This window comes from Heterocephalus glaber, unplaced genomic scaffold (genome assembly GCF_053883595.1).
Source record: "Heterocephalus glaber isolate CG9 unplaced genomic scaffold, H.glaber_assembly_v1.0 deba00001531, whole genome shotgun sequence".
In the NCBI taxonomy this organism is placed as follows: domain Eukaryota; kingdom Metazoa; phylum Chordata; class Mammalia; order Rodentia; family Bathyergidae; genus Heterocephalus; species Heterocephalus glaber.
Window position 1 is genome coordinate 13,544,191 of NW_028258329.1, and position 16,764 is coordinate 13,560,954.

The 16,764-nt window shown below is 45.3% G+C and overlaps 1 protein-coding gene and 1 long non-coding RNA gene across 8 annotated transcripts in view; one reads left to right on the forward strand and one right to left on the reverse strand.

Annotated features, from left to right (window-relative positions):
- The window catches only part of LOC110350735 (uncharacterized), a 39,753-nt gene that overhangs the window by 20,552 nt on the left and 2,437 nt on the right, over positions 1–16,764 (forward strand). For 2 of the 4 annotated variants that reach the window (XR_002397525.2, XR_002397526.2), the window contains 2 exons: positions 10,270–10,357; positions 12,847–12,962. This is a non-coding gene — a long non-coding RNA (uncharacterized LOC110350735). The remainder of the gene's footprint in view (positions 1–10,269; positions 10,358–12,846; positions 12,963–16,764) is intronic. The other 2 variants (XR_002397524.2, XR_002397523.2) reach the window with 1 other exon arrangement.
- Slco3a1 (solute carrier organic anion transporter family member 3A1) overlaps positions 188–16,764 on the reverse strand; it is a 318,089-nt gene continuing 301,512 nt past the window's right edge. For 2 of the 4 annotated variants that reach the window (XM_004852722.3, XM_087188355.1), the window contains one exon: positions 6,293–9,386. In XM_004852722.3, coding sequence (XP_004852779.1) covers positions 9,007–9,386 — 380 coding nt within the window. In that variant the 3' untranslated portion in view covers positions 6,293–9,006. The other 2 variants (XM_004852723.3, XM_087188354.1) reach the window with 2 other exon arrangements.

A 16,764-nucleotide genomic window follows, 5' to 3' on the forward strand; every position in this document is an offset into this window, starting at 1 on the left:
CAACGTCACATTAGCAGTAAGTGTTGGGGAGAGGATTCAAAGTCAGGTCTGTGTTGACTCCATAGTCTGATCTTTTGAACAAAGCTCACAAATATAGAACAAACACCCCAGAAACACTTTCCCATTGGGCTCATTACCCCCAAACACATGAGAGAAAGATGACAGTGGTAACAGCAGGAGACAGAGGAAGAATTAAAATAGTGCTTTTAATATAATTTTCAGCAATGTACAGTATGTCCTTTACATCACATGTTTCTAAACTGCTCATCTGGAAAATATAAGCTGCAAAAATACAGAATACCACACTCAAAAACTATTGAGTATGTGCTTTTGCCTCCTCTAGTTTGTGAAACGGGTGATTTTGATCCCTCCTAGTAAAATCTAGCTTTGGCTGATTTCTTTGGAGCTGTTGGAGCCCTCCATCAGAGAAGCATTCCCAAGAGGGGTCTTTAAAGCATGGCAGCAAGCCATTCCCACAGAAGCAGAGGAGGGGCAGGTGGAAGGGAATGAATACCAGGTCAAGCTTGCCACCCAAAACGTCTACTTCCCAGGGCTACTGCAGGACTCTCAGCCCCGTGTCAGCTCCTTAGTCCTTGTCACAGGCCAGTGCTTGGGGCCTCAAAGGAAGTGCACATTGGAAACTCCACATGGGGACCCTTGGGCGCTCAGCCAGGGCAGAGCACACTAAGTCAGGCCTGGGAGTCTGTGGGTGGCGGTGGGCTGTTCTCTGCAGGAGGAGGAAGAGGGCCCTCAGCTTCTCACAAAGGAGTCTTCTGAAGGTGAGTGTGATTCGGGGCAGGTTTTCTCAGTCTCAATGTCTTGGTACTCTGTGCCTAAAGGAGAGGAGGGAAGAAGAGCCAAGAGGAAAAAGAGATCGGTCTTTTCTGCGTTTCCTACTTTTTATTAGGCTTATGTCATAGCAGCATGGCTTTGATGAAGAAGAGCAGGAAGCTGAAGCAATAAAGTGCTGGTTTTCTCTCCACGTAACCCCAGTGGGACCAGATTCCAAGCCCAAAGCCCCCTTCGAAGGCCAAATCTTTCTGAGGATATTTATCTACATGTCCATACCAACACCCAGGTAGAGGTTTCTTTCATGGGATGAGTAAGATGTATCCCAATCGTGAGCCCATCTTTCTTATCTAAGTCACCTACAGACTGTGCCCTAGAATTCTAAGATTCACTTTCAGTCTCTATTTACTATTAATCCGAGTCCCAGGGGAAACCACTTGATATCACAGCATGCCTTCTCCAGCATCCCAGACCAGTCCGTCATTCAGCCACAGAAAGTCACCCTGTGGTGAAAGTTTCCTCATTGGAGCAGGTTTTTAAGCTGATGCCACACTTCCAAACTAGATGTTGTGGCTTCATTTAAAAGGTATTAAAAAAACTGAACTCATCCCTGTGACGATGGCAAGCCACGCAGGTCTCCTTGAGTGTGACATGTAGCTTTCCTGTTCAGTGATAGAACAGTGGGCCCATAAAAGTCCCTGTTCATTTATTTGTCCTCTTTAGACTTTGACCTGGAGGCACAAAAGGTGACAATTTGGAAATGTCACTTCTTTATTCAGGATTGTGAAGTTGAGACTTGACTTACAGGAAGAAGCCCATGTGTTCTGGGCAATTTGGAGCCTCCTTAACTTTGGAAAGGCTCAAGTTCTTACAGCCTTGGGGGTTCTCCTAGGAGCCTTTGGTGGGGAGACGTGGACAGTGGGACAAGTAAGAGAGCTGGGGTCGGTTCTTGCTCAGTAGAATGAATAAGACAGAGGCTGATGTTTAGCTCTGAAACTTCTGCTGATATGGCTAAGGTCGAAGAAGGAAGCAGTGGTTTTAAAGGTCTACACTGTTTAATTATTAAAGTGAAACATAGTTTTTCTCATTTTGGATTCTTGCGCCTACAGGCAGAATTTTGCAAGGGTTCTCACCTCTAGCTCTTGCCTCATTTCTCTAGGAAACTATAGATTCCTGCAGAGGGTCCCAAAAGTAGATGCTCTGTTGGCTTTGGAAGAAGCCACATCCAGGTTCTCACGTTGGTGGTTGTATGGTGTATTGGAAAGAGCTCTGGTTCAGGAATCAGACAGACTTTGAAATGGTTCTTGGTGACCTTTCTAACTGGCTGTGTGACCTACAAAGCTCAGATTTGCTGAGGTTTAGTTTTCGGATCTGTAAAGTGTAAAAAAAATGATACTTACCTCACAGGGCAGGTGTGAAAAGGCTGCTGGGAGCAGAACATTCATGACACCTGGCACATGGGTAGTCGGCTCTCATAAACATGAGCTCCCCAGACCCTTCCCACATTTAAGGTGCTGATGAGAGTACAATTTATGTTTTAGTTGGCTTCCTCTTTTAAAGAAACTTTCAACATTGCAGCGTATCATTTCATTTTATGGCCTTAGTTATAAATCAGAGTGTCTTGGCAAACGTACCTCCATGAGAACTGTCTTCTATGGTTAGCATGTATTTCAGAAAAACATTAACGAAATGGCAAAAATCTCATCCTACAGAATGCTAAACCTCCAGAAAATTTGCTGTGTTTCATTTGGTCATAGTGAAAGAACATAATCACTTTTACCTTAAGGAAAAAATATTCTAAGTTTATGATTATCATCAATTTCAGATTGTTGACTTGAGCCATTATTACGAAAATAAAAATGTCGAGATCCTCTGTCTCTAAAAGCCAAGAATCTAGGAATAGAGTAAGACATAACCAGCTGGGGAGCCATTTCCATGTGTTTGAAGCCTCGGGGTCAGGGCCAGGCTTGGAGGTGGATCCCGGATGCTGGGAACTGGAGTAGCATCAAGAACAACATGAGTGGGGTCTCCCCCTGGTGCTGATGACCACACCAAGGAGGTCGCCAGGGCACCCTGAGGCTTTGAAAGTGCATTTAACAATGTGTTAGGATGGAAAACCATCTGTTTCCTCACCTCTCCTGTCCACTTCTGGTGGACTACCTCATATAAATGGACCACTGGGATGAGGGGTTAAGACCAGGAATAACCCAGGAAGAGCAGATATGCCCAGAACATAGCTGCCAGTGTCCTGCCTGTTATATATGCGCATGTGGGGGCTCTTGGTCCTTTTGGGTGAGAGACTTCCTGATGAGTCCCTCCCTAAGGGTGGGAAGGGTTCCTCATATCTTGCCTGGCAGGGAGGGAACAGCAAAGTGGTTAAGGACATGGGCTTTTTAGTTACAGACCTGGGTTTCAGTCCCAGCACTGCTGTGACCTTGAGCCAATTCTGGAAGCCTTCCAAGTCTCATTTCCCTACCTCATAAGATGAAGCTAGTAACAGTTCCAATTTCATAGGGTTATTGTTGAGATTAAATGAACTAATACAGGTAACAAGCTCAGCCCAGCAGCTAGCGCAGAGTAAGTGCATGATAAATATTAAGGGACTTCTGTGATTAGCTGTTACTATTATGGTTTATTTTACCTGGCAGATCTGTTAGCTTTAGCATGCCACTGTTCTGTGTGAGAGGGGAAGAGGGAACAGGTTGGAGATTCTATTTCAAGGTCTGGATTCACTCGTTTTCTACATATGTTCCTCATGTATCTGTTTCCATCGTTTAAGAAAAAGAGAGTGATTACTCTGATTGAACTGCTGAGTGTTGGAGTTGGAAGGCACTGCAGGCTGTATAGTTCAAATTCTCCACAGCACACCAGAGAGAAATTAGGTTGCCTTCAATTATAAACTCAGATGACAGAAGCAGGTACTTACCTGGGGTTTAGAAATGAATATCTGAATTAGATTCTTATGGTCAAGAATGTCCTCTTCCAGGACCCTTGGGACACAGGACCCAGTCAATGCTATGGGAGAGTTTCAGTGCTGGGCTCTGGCCTGCCTTTGCTGAACTGCTAGCTCCCCCAAAATGTGTGATGGTGCTGCAGGCCTCAGCCCAGAATGGAAATCAGTATGTCATCGCCCTTCCTCTAGCTTCGTCTTTATGAATACGTTTTACCGGATCAGAATCAGAGCCCACTCATTTGTTTACCTATTGTCTAGGGCTAATCCTAGGCTGCACCTCCCTGGCCCCTTTCAGAAACAGGGTGTCTCTCTAGGAGGCCTTTCCCTTGCTCGTCCTCCTTTCTCCTCCCTAAAGCAGAGACCCGCTGTGCTTTACTTCCGAGACTACCCTGTCCTGGAGGTCTTCCTGATTCTTGTCACCAGCATGAGTAAGCCCTCACACCCCAGCAGACCTGAGCTCTTAACATCTCATTGCCTTTGTGTCCAACTCATTGAACTGTGAACTCTTGGAGGGCAGGGCGCACTTTTCCACTTCTATGGATGCTTCCACATTTGAAGTAAAGGAATGAATGAATACGTGTTAATAATTCATCAAGCATATACAATGCACACCCTCTAATGAAATTAATTCTGAGAAAAGAATAATCACGTTACCATCTGATGGTCTTTGAGAAGGAAGAGTTCTTTCTTGTCCCTGACTCTGCAGCATTCACACATTCCTGAGGTACAGGGCCATCTTTGTTTCTCTGAATTCCCCACTGTAGGTTTATTTAGCCAGTGTTGTCCCTGGCAGGCTGATCAAGCACCCTAGAATGTCGAGGTTTCTTACAGACTGTGCAGGGGGAGGCGGGGTGGGCAGCTGTGCCGAGTCAGTGTCAGTTCCATCTATTTTGCTGGCCCCAGTCTCCAGAAGAGGCATCAAAAGAAAATGCCTGTCCTGAATATGCTGCCAGGGAGAGACTTCAGTCTGCTTTGGGGTAACTATCACCGTAGAGACCTGAGATCCACAGGCTGCCATTTAGGGGGAGTTGCTCTGAGAGGTGGAGTTTGATGTGAATTAGGCTAGATGGGGTGTTATGAGTGAAGAGAGGCTAGAAAAAGATTTGGATCCCAAATGAATTTCCTAAGCCAAATTTAGCTTCACTAACATCCTATCTTGGAAAAGCTGGTGTCTCTTAGGTATCTGACCTGGATTATAACCTTATGGGTGAAGAAAGGGAAACAGATCGTGGTAGAGGGGACCCCAGTGAGAGGGGGCAGTGGCAGGAGCCCTGAGGCACAATCATGCCACTACTCTTTGCAACTTGTCTCTGGCTTCCATCCAGGTAGCTGGTTCTCCAAAACCAGCAACAAAATCGGGTAAGAAGAACAAAAGGTAGCAAGTGGTATCCATCTGTTGGACTGAAAAACTACTTGCCTGGGTTTCCCTGCTCCTCTGAAATGAACCACTAACAAAAGAATACAGAAAATAGAAACAGAAGCTTCTCTTGTCCTTGTCTCTCTGACAGTATGATTAGTTGTGTTGGTTTCTACACATTGACCATTATTGCTTTAACACCATGGAGTGGAATTTGCAGGATTCCCATATAGTGCTTAGAAGCAATCACAGGCCTGGATGGATGGGAAGAAACTACACTTCCCAGGACCTGAAGCAGCAGGCAGCAAGACAGCCAGCAGCGGGACACAACACAGGCAGCCAACAATTGTTCCGCAGACGTTTCTCTGTGAGTCCACAGAGATTCTTCTGCTTTACATGTTCCTCAGTGAAGGGACTCCTTTGGAAGGCATGGGAGATAATCCACTGGCAACAACAGCAGAATCTTTTTATTTAGAAGTGGGCCTTTACAGGAGCAGTGTGGACTGGGTGGCTGCCCTTCTGTGGGACGTTTGCTATGAGTCAGTTTTCCAAAAGAAGGGCTGGGAAATCTTGCTATATGTGAGGGGAAGCTTTTAGCCATTATTGGACACAAGAAGGTAGAGCCAGGATCTGGATGAGTGGATGCCACTTAACCAAACTTTAAAAATCATCACTAGAGTAAAGTGGAGGAAGACAAGTAATTTTTATGGAAAGAAACACCCCTTCTGATGTGGAAGGCATTAGTAAGACTGTCAAACAATTCCTTGGAAGCTCCTGGCTTCCTCTTGTTACTTTGCCTGTTGAGCACTACTTCCTGAGGAGGGCTGTGAGAAGAGGATTCTCTTGCCCCTTCGTAAGCTGTGAGGGAAGCCAGCATGCTGTGGTCTTCAGCCATGTTGGTGTCCACAGGTAGCCTGGAGCCTCATAGCCTTCATCAGTGAAGGTAGGAAAAGAGGAGAAAGTTATAGGTCTTCCTACAGTGCACAGCCTCAACTGAAGGAGACAGAAAATCCTGTCCCCTGTAGAGATGCTGTTACCAATGTGTTCACTTCATATGGGGAACGTAATTTTGGTAGAAGAAATCCAGCCAACTCCCTTGGTCCCTGTCTAGGAGTTATGCAGAGATGTTTTCATCCATCCTGAGGCTGGTTCTACCAAGATGGTGAAGCAGTGGAGGAAGAGGGAGAGAACTCTAGTATTCACTTTCTAGGTTTATTCCATTCCTTACATTTTTGCATTCTGTTAAACCTTAGGGAGATCTTACCAGGATACCTTTTCACTCAAAACACCACTCAAACCAAAGGGATGACCAAGGGGCTGGGTGGAGTCATGGAAGTACAACAGTTCTTTACAGCACAAGGTAAATAAAAACTACACTGAGCTCCCCGATCTGTAATATATGAGAGAAATTAAAAATTTAAAAGGTGACATAATGCACACAAAAACAATCTTGCTGTAGGGGATTTTAACTTTATATTCAATTGTTGATAAAATGGACCCTCTAGGGTTGTTTTCCTAACATCTTTTCTTAAAATTTAAGGGCAAAAAATCCAAGATGCAAAGAGATAAAAAATCTTTTTTAAATAAAAGCAAATAGTGCCAAGAAACAAACATAGGTCTTAGGGTCTCTGTGTGTGCACTGAGTTTGGAGACATACACAATGGTACAGAAGAGGGCGGTAATTTACTCTTCGTATATTTTCAAAATAAAGCCAAATCAAAACCTGTTTAGAATATGACCAAAGCCTTAGGAGTGACAAAGTCCCCATATTTTCTGGACTGATTAGAGAACTGTCCTCCTCTTTTACTAGTTAAGGTACTGATGGAGCTCTCCATGGTCATGAACAGGAACAGCTAACACTGGCAGATGGAAGGTCTGCCTGATCACTCTTGGCCCTTCACTGAACTCTCTTCTGGTCACCCCTGCTCGATGCTTTCTCTATTTATGGGCTGTCACTCAGATCTTCCCATTCACAGTGCTTGTTAAAAACTCGGCACACCACCACTCTTTCACCCTTTTCTTCTTTGATTCTTTTGTTACCCTCTGGGCAAACTGCAGTGAAAAGCAAACCAACCAACGAAACTTTGTGGTCTTTCCCACAACCAGGCATGTGGTATCAAGGAAGGTCAACAAAGGAGGGCAAAGTGTAAGTGAACGGGGCCCTGTGTGTGTGTGTGTGTGTGTGTGTGTGTATACACTCACCTACTCTCTGTCATCTTATGGACATAGCCAAAGAGGTTTAGTGTGGTGCTTCAACATGGGATTTTTGTCCCAAATAACGACAGGGTCATTCTGAGATTCAGCCACTTTCAAAACACACACAAAGCCCTCTTAGTTCAAGGTTGACCCTGGAACCATTATTGATATTTTCATGCACTGGACATGTGATTGCTCCTTGAAGCTTGTGGGTCTATTCATTATCACAGCCTGCTCAACAGCTTGTACTAGGGAACTGCACTTTCTCTCTCTCTTGTCCCCAGAAGCATTGCACCCATGCACACAAACCCACATCTAAGGCATCTCCTCCACAGGCAGAAAAGAACGCTTCCTGGAATGCAAAGCATGAATATAAAAGGGCTTCCCATGACAGTGATCACTGAATCATGGGGAATAGAGCCAGAAGGTAAATTTGCAATTCATCACATTATCCCCCGTTGTTTCAAATGTGGTTCTTTTAAAGGCAGGGTGCATATACACATTCTTTGTGAAGCATTTCTTTCTTCTTGTAACACATTGAATACTATTATTGCAGAATATCCAAATGAGGATAAAATGATAAAAATTACAATAGATTAATTGCATCCCTTGGATCACATTATATTTTTGGTGCATTAAAAAAGAGAAAAGTAAAAGCAACCAGCATAATAAATCCGGTCTATAGAACTGTGTTAGTGACTGAAGGGTTAACACAGATTTTAGTAGTAGTTAAAAATAGGAATTAGAGGATTATACATACAACAGTTTGAAGTTCATATGCATTGTATTTTGAAAAAATGGCAAAATGTTTGGCAAATGTAAGCAAATGACTTGGACTTGGGGCTCACCGGCTCTGAGCAGGTCAGTCATAGCCAGGCGAGGTCCACAGCTTCCTGAGGTCACTCTGTGGGGCTGGGGGAGATGGCCTTTGCCACTATGAGGTGCTCCCAGGGGAAGGTGCTGCCCCCTGCCCAGCTCCCCCTTGGGCCTTCAGTCTTGAACATGGAAATGGTGCTGGTGACGGGTACTGATTACAGACTCCAGCTCGGATCACCCATTAGCATCACTGAGAGAACTCTAGGGCCTGGAACCACATGCAGACTGGGTGAGTTGTCTACACGGTGACCCATATTGCGAAAGGTAGAGGAGCAGGGCATCCACCCCTCCGACTTATGTGCCTCCCCACCCAGGCATGGAGGGAGAGGGTGGCACGGGGGTGTATCACTAGTGCTGAATCTGGCAATGTTTTCAACTCGACCTTGTGTGTTTTTAGTAGACTTTTGTTTCCTGTAATATTTCTGTTTCGTGTGTGTGTGTGTGTGTGTGTATGTATCCAGAAACGTCCATCCACCAAGTTGGCCATCACTGGGCCCTGAATTTGGCAGTGCCTGTTGCTTGCAGCGGTCAGCATCCCAAAGACCATGAGGTGCTTTCAAAGCCAACTCTGAGCCCCAGCAGTGCGAGCGCCCTCCAGGATGATCCCATTCTTTCCTTATTCTGAATCCTGCCTGGCTCTGATTTTGAGCAAAAGGAAAAAAGCTGCGTGTGTGTGTGTGTGTGTGTGTGTGTTTGTGTGTATGTGTGCGCGCGGACACATGTATGTCTGTATGTTGAATGTTTTGGGGAAACCTTTTTTTTCCTTTTCTTTTTTTTTTTTTTTAAGAAAATGACCCTTTGATGACTAGGACAGAGTTCAGCCCTCCTTGTGTCACTATAAAACGGATTCCATGTTTTCACACCACTCATGGTCTTCCAGGTTGTAGATAAATTTTGTCCTATGTGTCTGGTGTGCGGGGACAGGGTCCCTCCCCAGATTGTCTAGGGTCAAAGTAGAGGCAAAGAACTCACTGGTGCTCAGCCCACCCTCGTGGTTTTTGATGTAGCGTTTATAGTTCTTCCTCAGGCACTGCCACGTGGTGGTGTAGAGAATGAAGGCGAAGGACTTGAGTGCGATGGCGATACTGACGTACAGGTATCTGTAGACCACGTTGTCATAGAGGGCGCAGGCCCCCTGCTCCCCACAGAATGTGCTCCAGAAGAGACAGGTGGAGTCGATGCCGGCCCCGAAGATGAGGGGTGGGGGAATGAAGCCTGTGAGAGAGGAGAAAGGAAAAGACTGTTCATGGCTCTGGTGGCGGGTTCTAGGCAGAGGCTGGCTCCCCTGTTCTTGGCTGTGCGAATCTTCTCTCTTTATGGGACCACTGGGAAGGAACGTTAGACCTGGTGGCTCTATCACTCAGTATGCAGAGCCAAATGGCGTGAGTTCAAATCCCAGCTCTGCCTAGACAATTACAAGCCCTCTGTGCCTCTTTCTCCTTACACAAAATGATGATATAAATAATGCAGCTTTTATGGAGCACCATAAAGACAATTAATTCATGAAAGGTATTTAGTATGGCATGTACTGTGCCCCGTGTACAGTGAATACTAAGTGCTGGCTGCTGTTATCAAATGTAAAGTCTGAGAAGGCACCGTGCACTCTGCATTGTTCTCTGGCCTGGGCACTCAGGGGTGTGTGCATTTCTGGATGGAGGGATCAGAAGGGACATTATACTGTGTGTATCTGGACACACAGTGTTTCAAAGGAGACACATGTGCGTACACAATGGCAACTTCCCTTCCCCTAAAAATTACACGGGATGAGAATACTTTCTATCCTGAGCTGGGAACCAGATTTAAGACCTTCACAACAGAGCATTTCAGACACCTATACCTTATCAGCAGAAATAGGAGGTGAGAGCTGTTCCCCATCATTAATTCAGTTCCACGTTGCTCTGTGTTTCTCTGCAAGGGTTACTAGTCCCACTGCATGTTAGAATCATCCCAGACCAACAAAACCCGAGTGTTTGGATTGCAGCTCAGTCATCTATAAAACACTCCTACGTGATTCTGGCTGCTAAGGGGTGGGAGAAATTCTTATGTGTACTACGGGAAAAAAATGGATTAGTCCATTAATACCAATTTTTGATTCCAGAAAAATGATGTTTCCCCCAGACACCAGACTATGTTGTTGGTCACCTTCAGTGAGAGAGCTCAGAAGTGAGACATGTTGTGGCAACCAGGTAAGAACAACTCTTGAGACCCCATGGCTACTGTACCACTCTCAGGGCCAGGCTCGGATTGTCTAGTTTGACTTTTTATTAAGGTAGGTGCCCCTGAGAATTTGTTGAGATGTAGAAGCTTAGTCCAGAAAACTGCATCTACTCACAAAATCAAAGCAAATGCATGTTCTTTGGGATTGTAGACCCCTCAAGTCTGTCCATCACGCCCAGAAGACCTGCACTGCAGCTGCTCTGTGGCCGGGGTGGTGAGGTGCTGGAGGAAGGCACAGTGCTTCCTTTGTTCACTGAGCCCTGGAATGCACCCAGTGGGTCTGCATCATCCTCTCAGTTTTAAAGGAGCTGAGAGAACCCTGGCTCCTAGGTCAGGTGCCTCAGCATTCCTCCTTAGAATTCTCCAACGCCATCATTTGTTACCCCTAAGAGAACCACCCCCCCATGACTTCTAGGTGCAAACCTCATTAAACTTCCCAAGCAGCCTGATTTCATAAATAAACTCTAAGCTCAAAATCCCGTACAAGCTGCTCCCTCTTTCTGGTTCAGGCCTTGCAGAATGGAAACTCTTGTGCAATATTCCCTGTGGTCCTGAGGCTGCTCAGGAGTTGGAGGCCTTTCCTGAGACTGTGTGTGTGTTCTTCCTGCTTCCTAACCAATGCCTTTCTTCATTTCGTGGAAAAAGAGCCAAGTGGAGGAACTGCCATGGCAACTGCATAATAGAAACTAATACTCCATCTAGGTAAAGAAAAAAGCGGAGCCAGTGTAAATTACAGAAAAATCCTGTGGATATATGGGACTAATCTGGCTTGTCCCTGAGGCACAATGGGATGAGGCAAATCCATTCACCTTTCTATTTTGCTGAGCTTTATTTTGTTGGGATTAGTTCACAAATGCTCTTTCTTCCTCTTCCTTCTGGATTCCCTGTCCTAGTGACCCAGCACTGAGCCCTGAGGAGCTAGGACTATAGAGGACACTTTAGTGGACTCCCTGCCATGGGAAAGAACTGACAGTTGGGTACTCCCTGCTCCTCCGTGCGTGAGTTCCTGGGCATATGCAGGTTTGGCAAATTAGATCTTAGTTTAAGCACATCAAGGAAAATTCAGAATATCAAGGAGCCATTTGCTGACATTTGGTGGAGGCAAAATATCCTTCTAAAATGCCCAAATGTACTTCCTTATGTACCTGCACCCGAGTGAGAATTTTTATAACATTCAGTTGCCTTTACAATAGACCACTGTATATGAAACATGTCAATTCCACACAGTGTATTGTTAAGCTCCACTACCAGAAGGCAAAGCCTTGGGAAGAACTAGAAAAAGCCTTCATGTACTATAGTTATTTTAGAAGCAATTCGGGGTGGGGATGAAAGAATTTTTTATTCAAGGAGACCAAAACTCTGGAATAAGTCTATTGATCAATCAGTGCCTCAGTTTCTTCAACATGGAGCTAACTACCACCTGCTTGGTCAAGGTTAATGAAAATACCACACAAACAAGGTATGTAAGTGTTCTGCAGGGCCCTTACCCTTCTATGTGCCCAGGTCTTTTGCTAACTTATTCACATTATCCAGGGGATTTAGGGTGACATTTTAGAATAAACTCTAGGTGAATACCTGAAGTATAATCTTTATGAGATTCCTTTTATATTTCTGGATAAAGTATTGGCTTTCTTTTCTGCCAAATTCATCATCTCCGTTTTATTGACTTACAATTCTTTCCCAAAGGAGAGCTCTAGCTATCTAGCAGGCTCTAAATTCTAGATGCGCTGGAAATACGAAAGATGAGGATCTGACTGGATGATTCTCATTAGAAGCCTCTGCTATTCTGGAACTCACCTGATTAGTCACGGAAGGGAGCCCCATGCTCCTAATTTTCACACCCAGCCACTCATCATCACATGTTTATCACTCAGTGGGACTAAATAAAAGCCCAACCCGTCCCTGCAAGAAGCTAGTTCTCCAGAGAAGTCGCCAGTGGGAGGCTTGTGCCTTACAACCATGTAATAATTAGGCAATTAGCCCACCCCACCCCTGAACTGTATAGTGTTCTACATGCACTAAGAATTCTCTCCACAGTCGCCTATTCTTCCCTTTATTATACATATAAAGAGACTGGGAATGGGGATATTATTTGTCCCAGGCTTGATAGATCAAAACTCAAACCTTATAATTCCGCTTCATTCTAATTCAAAGTTTGTTGACTGGAGAAGATTTTAGAGTTCTTATCGGGGATTTCCAGGGCTACAGAAAACATTTTATTTACCTTTCTGCTAAGGTTGTAGAAGCCCGGTTTTGAAGCAGGAAGGGAGCAAAGCAAGCAGGAGTTCTGATCTTTGGGAAGCAGGAGCCCTTCTTCAGGGCTGACAAGCAGGCTGGGAGCCTTATTTTGTAAACAAGCTCCCTGGGTATCTGGCAGAGAGCCTCTGGCGATATGGGCAGATACTTGTCAGCAGGAAGAGACAGGAGTTGTCACTTGTCCTTGTCACCCCTTTTGCAGCCAGGGAGCTTACATCTGGGGGTTGCTTGTGATCAGGAAATGGGAACTTTACAACCAGAGACAACTGACACTGTCTTCTGATTCCAACCCTGTGCCCTGGAAACTCTGAACCCTGGGTAAGTTATACAACTTTCCTGAATCTCAGTCTCATTGTTCATAAAATGGGCACAATCATACTTTCCTGAAGAATTTCTGCAAGGATTAACTGAGATGTCATTTGTGGAGAGCTCTCAATCTGGTTCCCAAGCCCCTTTGCTAAGTGAAAATCTGTCTTCCTTGAAATCTTCACCTCCACAGGGGCAGTTCTGTGTGGCAAGAAACCCTTCAAGCCAACATTTAGTGAATAATGCCAACTGGCAAGAGTCCTCCAGGTCTTAAAAGCGAGTCCACTTTGGAGGATAATCAGAGGCTTCTGGAAGGAAGGCCAAGTGCATAAGATGTACTTTAGTGTTTCTTCTTGCTTTGAGTATCCTCACTCTGTCATGCTCTTGCTTACCGAAGAAGAGAGGTCATGATGGTGTAGTGTTTCCTTAGAAATAGTATGTTTTGGAGGAATGCTCTCCTCCCTGGCATTTGCAAAGTGAACTTTCTCCCTTTGTTCTTTTCTTGTGTGGCTCTTGGGAGGGGAATTTTGTGGACAAAGCAGACAGTAGTAAAGCCCCATTAGGGAGGGCACTGGGAGCCCACACTGTGTTAGAAGGATTTGTGCAGACCCAATGCATGGGTCTCCCTGCTATTACAAAGAATATTAAAATGATTAAACCTCTCTTCTTCTTATACTCTGGCTCCAATTACCGCTATATATGCATTTCGGTGAAAAAATTGTTGCACTGTTTAAAGAAATTGTCTGTTTTCCTGAAGTCTATTAACAAAGATTAAACCTCAGGGCCCTGTAATCTCTGGTATTTAATTCACTCCCATGGTTGAAAAGGCAGGGCCTATTTATATTCTCTGGTCTAAATTTAAAAGGCTTTTGTAAGAAAAATAAATCCATATTCCTTTATGGGACAAAATGGCTGCTCCATTTCCATTTACAAAGATGACCACTGTTCTCCAGCCTACCTGCCAAGATTTGAATTCACCGTGGAACCCCTATTCAAGCTGGTGGAATGACTGTTCTGTCCAGCACCAGCTAGAGAGGGGTGAAAGGTATATTCTCATGAAAAGATTAATGGGTCTCTCTGCTTCGGTGATGCCAGAAAAGAGATTGGCCTGTTGATATCAGCAAGCATCTTCTGGGCACACCTGACATTTATTTGTCTTAAATCTGAGCAATCAGGAGGAGCTGCTCTGCTCTCATTTCACTCCTGGGCCCCTTGTTAAAGTCACAAAGACCTCAGAGCTTAAATAGGCTGCCAAAGATCACCTAGACAGTGATGGCGAACCTATGGCACGTGTGCTGCAGCTGGCTGTTTGCTATCACTGAAAGCTCTAAACAGTTCACCATTAGTGATGGCAGAACTGGGTTTAAATCCCCAGTTGTGCCTGGCTGCAGAGGGGTCTATGTCAATGTGTGCTATTACATTAGCACGAGAAGGGGAGCATATCTTGGGTAATGCAGAACATCAGGAGGTGCTAGGAGGTGCCTGGTGCGGACCTGGTGACCAACACATGTTGGCTGATTAAACAGTTAAGTGTGTAGGTGAATGAAAGAGGTGTTCTCTGCATCCTGACATTGTCGCCTGTTTCCTTCCACCTCACTTGGGGTCTGGGACTCTGTGCTTTCTTCTCCCAAAGTACTGATGAATGTGTTCATTTCTATACTTGCCTTTGAGATTCTTTCTATTCAAGACTATGGGCACAGTGGGAGCTCAACAGAGCTTTGATGAACCATATCAGGGTTTCTAAAATGTGCTTCTGTAGAGTAATTCACAAATCAAGGCAAAACCTTCAGACTTTCTGCTCAGGAAGGACATCTGCATATGAAGATGTACCTTGAGCATGACCTTCCCAGTGCTTCTTGTTTGGCAGGTTTCTCTGGAAAACTAAGCAGGCATCTGTGGGTGGGGACTCTGTAGAGAGACCCAGCCCACTCCTCTCCTCTCCCTGTCTGCAGACACTTGCCAATTGCATCTGTTAGCTATTCAAGGCTTTCCTGCAGGCCCAGTCACAGGGCTCAAGCACAGAACCCCAGCTGAGCCTTGGTGGCTTCTCTTTTGCTTTCCTCTAGTCAGCCAGGGTGAGGGGCGGTGGTTCAATGGCATTGGCTTCACCCCATGGCTCCCAGTGCTCTTTGCCTTTCAGACCCACTGCTTCGCCCTGCTCAGCTGGGCATCTTCACTCCTCCATGTTTTTGATTAGTCATCCTACATCCTGCCAAACCACCTTGCTCCCGGCTGATCTCGCTAATCAGAATTCTGAATGTCTATCTATACTTCCATCTAAAAACCCTCATTGGCTCTACAGTGACAGCTATTCATCGGAGTGACACCTTTTCCCTTGAAATTCAACATCCTCTAACACATCTAACCCTATTTTTTTCCCTAAACCTGCTTCTCTTACTGGAGGCCCTGAAGGCAGAATGCTGGCCCCCGCTATTTTCACATTCTTTGGAGCATCCAGGCAGTGTCTGAGAGATGGAAGGATCTCAGCGAATGTTTGTTTTTCATTAACTTAACTTGACATATCTGTGGCATCTGGTATACCTCAAGAACAAGGTGCGGTCTCCTCCCATTTTTCGTTTTGCAGTGCTGGAGATCAAACCCAGAGCCTCACATATGGTAGGCATGTGCTCTACTGCTAAGCTATATCCCCCAGACAGTCTTATCAAGGTGGCCTTGAACTTGGGCTTTCCTGCCTCCCTAGTAAGTAACTGGGAGGTTTGCACCACCACACCGGGCTGCAGGAGCAAGACTCCTGATCAGACCCAGGAGCACACGGTTGGCCTGAATCCCAGAGAGAAAAGCACAAGGACACTTGCAATAGGATGAAAGAGGAGGAACTTGATTACACCAGGAATTCTGCTATGGATAGATTGTTCAGTTCTTTTTGAATTTACTGAGCCTTCTTCTGCTCAGTGGCCACCTCCAGTATTCAAGCTCAGCCACTGTCCTGGATGACATGGACTTGTCCATGGACATGTGACGCCACACCTAGGGAATCTATCATCTCTCCAAAGTGCCCTGCAATCTCAACACCAGACATCAAAGCTTTGGCTATAGCTTCCAGTTCTTTCCCATATTTGCTACAATTAGTTCTTATACTTCCTTTATCTTTTTATCCTTTCTACTTCCTCTTCCCCATCCACCCAGGCACCATGCTTAGTTACTTCAGCCTCACCAGGACAATCATCTTCAATTTCTTTGCCCTGCTCTCCTACTATGGATACTCCCAGTCGTGTGCCTACTTCTCCTCCAGGGCTACCAGGGAAGCTCTCAGGCTGCTGATCAGTGCTGCTGTAGGCCCTGCCCTTTCTACCACCTTCTTTCTACCATTGTTGCATTCACTTCTAGGTCAGGCCCTCTTTCCATACATTTTCCTTGGCCAAGTTGCTATCCCCTACTTCCTCTTGCCCTGACCCATCCAGATGGTGCATCAAGGTCTGTCTCCCACCTCCAATTCCTGCCTGGTCCATACAGTAGTACTGTCTGGGTTAGGCTACTTAAAATGATACAAATTAAATAAATTGAGTTTACATAAACCTTGTTTCAAGTGCTTATAGGGCATGTGTGGTACAGTTGTAGAACATTCCATCACAAAGTTCTATTGAACAGCACTTGTATATGCTATTCTCAACCTGCTGCTCATCTCCTTTGTCTCAGTAGTTCATTATTCCCCCATTCACTGTGTGATCCAAGCCCATGATCCTGGGATCTGGGTGTTCTCTCCCAGATACCCCAGTACTCATACAACTGTTCTTTGATATTCAAGCGGGATTGGTTCCAGGACCCCCAGTGACACCAGAATCTGTGGCTGCTC